Here is a 2,880-nt window from a genome sequence, read left to right on the forward strand (position 1 = left end):
AGCTGCTAAAACTTATACGAAAAAATTACAGATTATTCAAAACAAAAACCTGAAAATAATTCATAGCTTACACCCCCGATACTCCACTGAGTTATTGCATGGTAATTTTAAACATACAATGTTTAATTCATTTGTAAGGGATCTGACTCTGTCATTTAGGGAAAAATGCAGAACGTCTTCTTTTGAAATAATAAGAAATTTGATAAATAATTACTAAGACTCTTTTGCATCAAAAGAGTTGTAATTAGTAATTATTTTTAAAGATTTCTTATAACGTTCAAAGATTGTTAAAGGTTTTTTATAATACTTTTCCTTAATTACTGTGATATTAGTAGTTTCTTTAATTGATTATTTAGTTGTTAATTGTTGTAATACTTTTAAGTAAATCCTCAAATCATTGTAAATACTTATTTTTATAAAGGATTCAATAAAGATTGCATATAAAAAAAAAAAAAAGATTGGAGCAATTAAAATTAATGTTCACTGTCATAATAAAAATTTATAATTTAATTATATCATGATTTCTTTTTGGTGAACTTAGTGGTGAATATTTAATTATATTAAAAGAAATGGCAAGCCTGTACATACAATGACAACAAATGATGTGTTATCATTTTATGATGCTATAAGAACAAGAAGAAGCATTTGGAAATGGTGGTGTAGTCTTTTTATTTAGGTGATGAAAATATCGTGAACAATTATTAAAGTACGAAAAATAATAAACCTTTAAAAATGTCGAAACAATTACCACGACAATGTGGTCGCGGTGGAGTTGCTAATTGTGGTGGCACTAGTGTTGTCGATAAAGATTTGCGTGATCAATTGCAACAGGAAATTGAAAATAAATCGAAATCATGTTCCAATCCAACATACGAATGCACCATACCACGCATTGAAGGCTACGACTATTGTATGCGCCACATTTTACGGGATCCTAGAGGAAACTTCCGTCAATGTTCATATACATATTTCAATGGTAAAAAATGTCCGAATGCTTTGCCCAAACATGACTTGAAAAAAGATCCAAATATGACAACTTTGTGCTTCGAGCACAATCGCCAAGTACAATTGCAAAAGACACACGCCACTGTTGGAAAACTAAAGCAGGTTGATACAAATGAAGTGCTATTGAATAGTCTATCACATCATATCAATGTAGAAGAGGTCATTGGAAAAAATTCGGCAAATAGTGAACAAGATGAAGAAATTGATGTGGTTTCACCACATGTGACACCATTTGGTAAGATACTCTCCAATTTTATATCATACTTCATGTAAATTACTTCTGTTGCTTTATCTTATAGTAAATAATGACCAAATTCATAGTCTGAGTGATATTGTTAGCACTATGCGCAAACGTCGACGTATTCTAGACTACGCTTCTGATAGTACGACCGATGAGGAAGTTATTTGTATGAATAACACCTCCCGAGGTTATGAGTGTAATGAATCGGACAATGAAAGTGTTGATTCTCAAGATGATGATTTACTTAAACATGCTGGCATTTATACACGACAAGAAGCCATACGTTTATCTGAGGCAAAACTGACCAAACTTCAAGGTCTTTACATAGACCAAATAAATCGTTTGCATCATATTTTACGTGAAAAAAGGCGACGCTATTTGCATGCTATACGACGAGAACGTGAACATTTATGCAGCATTCATCAGCAATTAAAAGAGACGCCCAGAGAACGTGCCCTGTACGAACAATTGAAAGCCTTAAACTCTTACCATAGGAGACATGGCATAGAGGCGGTCCTATATAAAAAGTTCAAAGAAAAACGCAGTCGAGCGGGTGATTCTAGCACGGCTCCGAAAAATTCCGGATTTACCAAATGTATTTTCACCGAAGGTGGAGTTAAATGTGGCGACCGTTCTTTGCCGTGTTGTAAATATTGCCGCAAACACATTCTGGAAGACAAGAAACAAATACTATTTAAAGCTTGTGAAAAAGAAAAGTCTGGTGTAGTATGTCAAGAAGCGATACCTTCTATTTTCGATGACTCTACGTGTGTTTTGCATTTAACAATACCACATCAACGCCAATACGTACAAAAGGTATGAGAAGTTAAAATTATCCTAAAAGTATTTAAATTTTTTATTAAACTTGTATTTCGGTCGCGGCTAAGCGCGTATTGTAGTACTATATTTCTAAGATCGTTTCCCTTTTATATAGAAATACGAATCAGAAACCGAAGAAGACGAAGTGGTTGATGTCAAAACTGAATTGGGCGATAAACCTTTGTTGGACATGAAATTATCACTAATAACAACTAATGAGACGAGCGCTGCAGCTCTAGAAAGTCAAACAACTGTAGTAGTAAAATAAATTTTCAAATTGACCAAAAACTGTGTAGATCTTAAAATTCTGTTATTTTTTTTAAAATAAAACTGAAAAAAGAAATTTTATTTTAAAATTACTTACTTCTTTAATGTTGAATGCAAGATGATTTGATGGGTTTAAAATAAAACTGCCATGTTTTTTTTATGAATCTTTTATACATAGTTATGTATTTTATATTTTGTTTTATTATTAAAGACATATAACAAAACTTAAAGATACAATTTTCTAGACATTTCTTATATTTTAACTTGTTTATATTTTAAATAATTTTAAAGATACAAATTTTATAAACGCGTTTTTTCATTTACTTTTTTTGTTTCTTAAAAATTAAGACTAATGAGGTTTTTGGGGTCATTTTTGTTGTATTTATTTTGTGTTTATATTGAAACCATTTAAAACTAGTTTTTAATAAAAAGGACTACTAATAATAAATCATTTTCTACAATAAAAATTTATGTTTGGAATACAACTTTAAGAATATATTTTATATAAATATTTGTTGCAATCTACGCTATTGAAATATTTCTAGCTA

General features: G+C 30.6%; 1 protein-coding gene across 1 annotated transcript; it reads left to right on the plus strand.

Annotated features, from left to right (window-relative positions):
* The first annotated feature begins 642 nt into the window (after positions 1–642).
* dgt1 (dim gamma-tubulin 1) lies at positions 643–2,421 on the plus strand. Its single transcript, XM_065505047.1, has 3 exons — positions 643–1,240; positions 1,305–2,062; positions 2,181–2,421. The coding sequence occupies exons 1-3, from the start codon at positions 733–735 to the stop codon at positions 2,331–2,333; spliced, it is 1,419 nt and encodes a 472-aa protein (XP_065361119.1). The 5' UTR covers positions 643–732; the 3' UTR covers positions 2,334–2,421.
* Positions 2,422–2,880: the final 459 nt, after the last annotated feature.

The sequence above is a fragment of the Calliphora vicina genome, chromosome 3, assembly GCF_958450345.1.
Source record: "Calliphora vicina chromosome 3, idCalVici1.1, whole genome shotgun sequence".
Lineage (NCBI taxonomy): Eukaryota > Metazoa > Arthropoda > Insecta > Diptera > Calliphoridae > Calliphora > Calliphora vicina.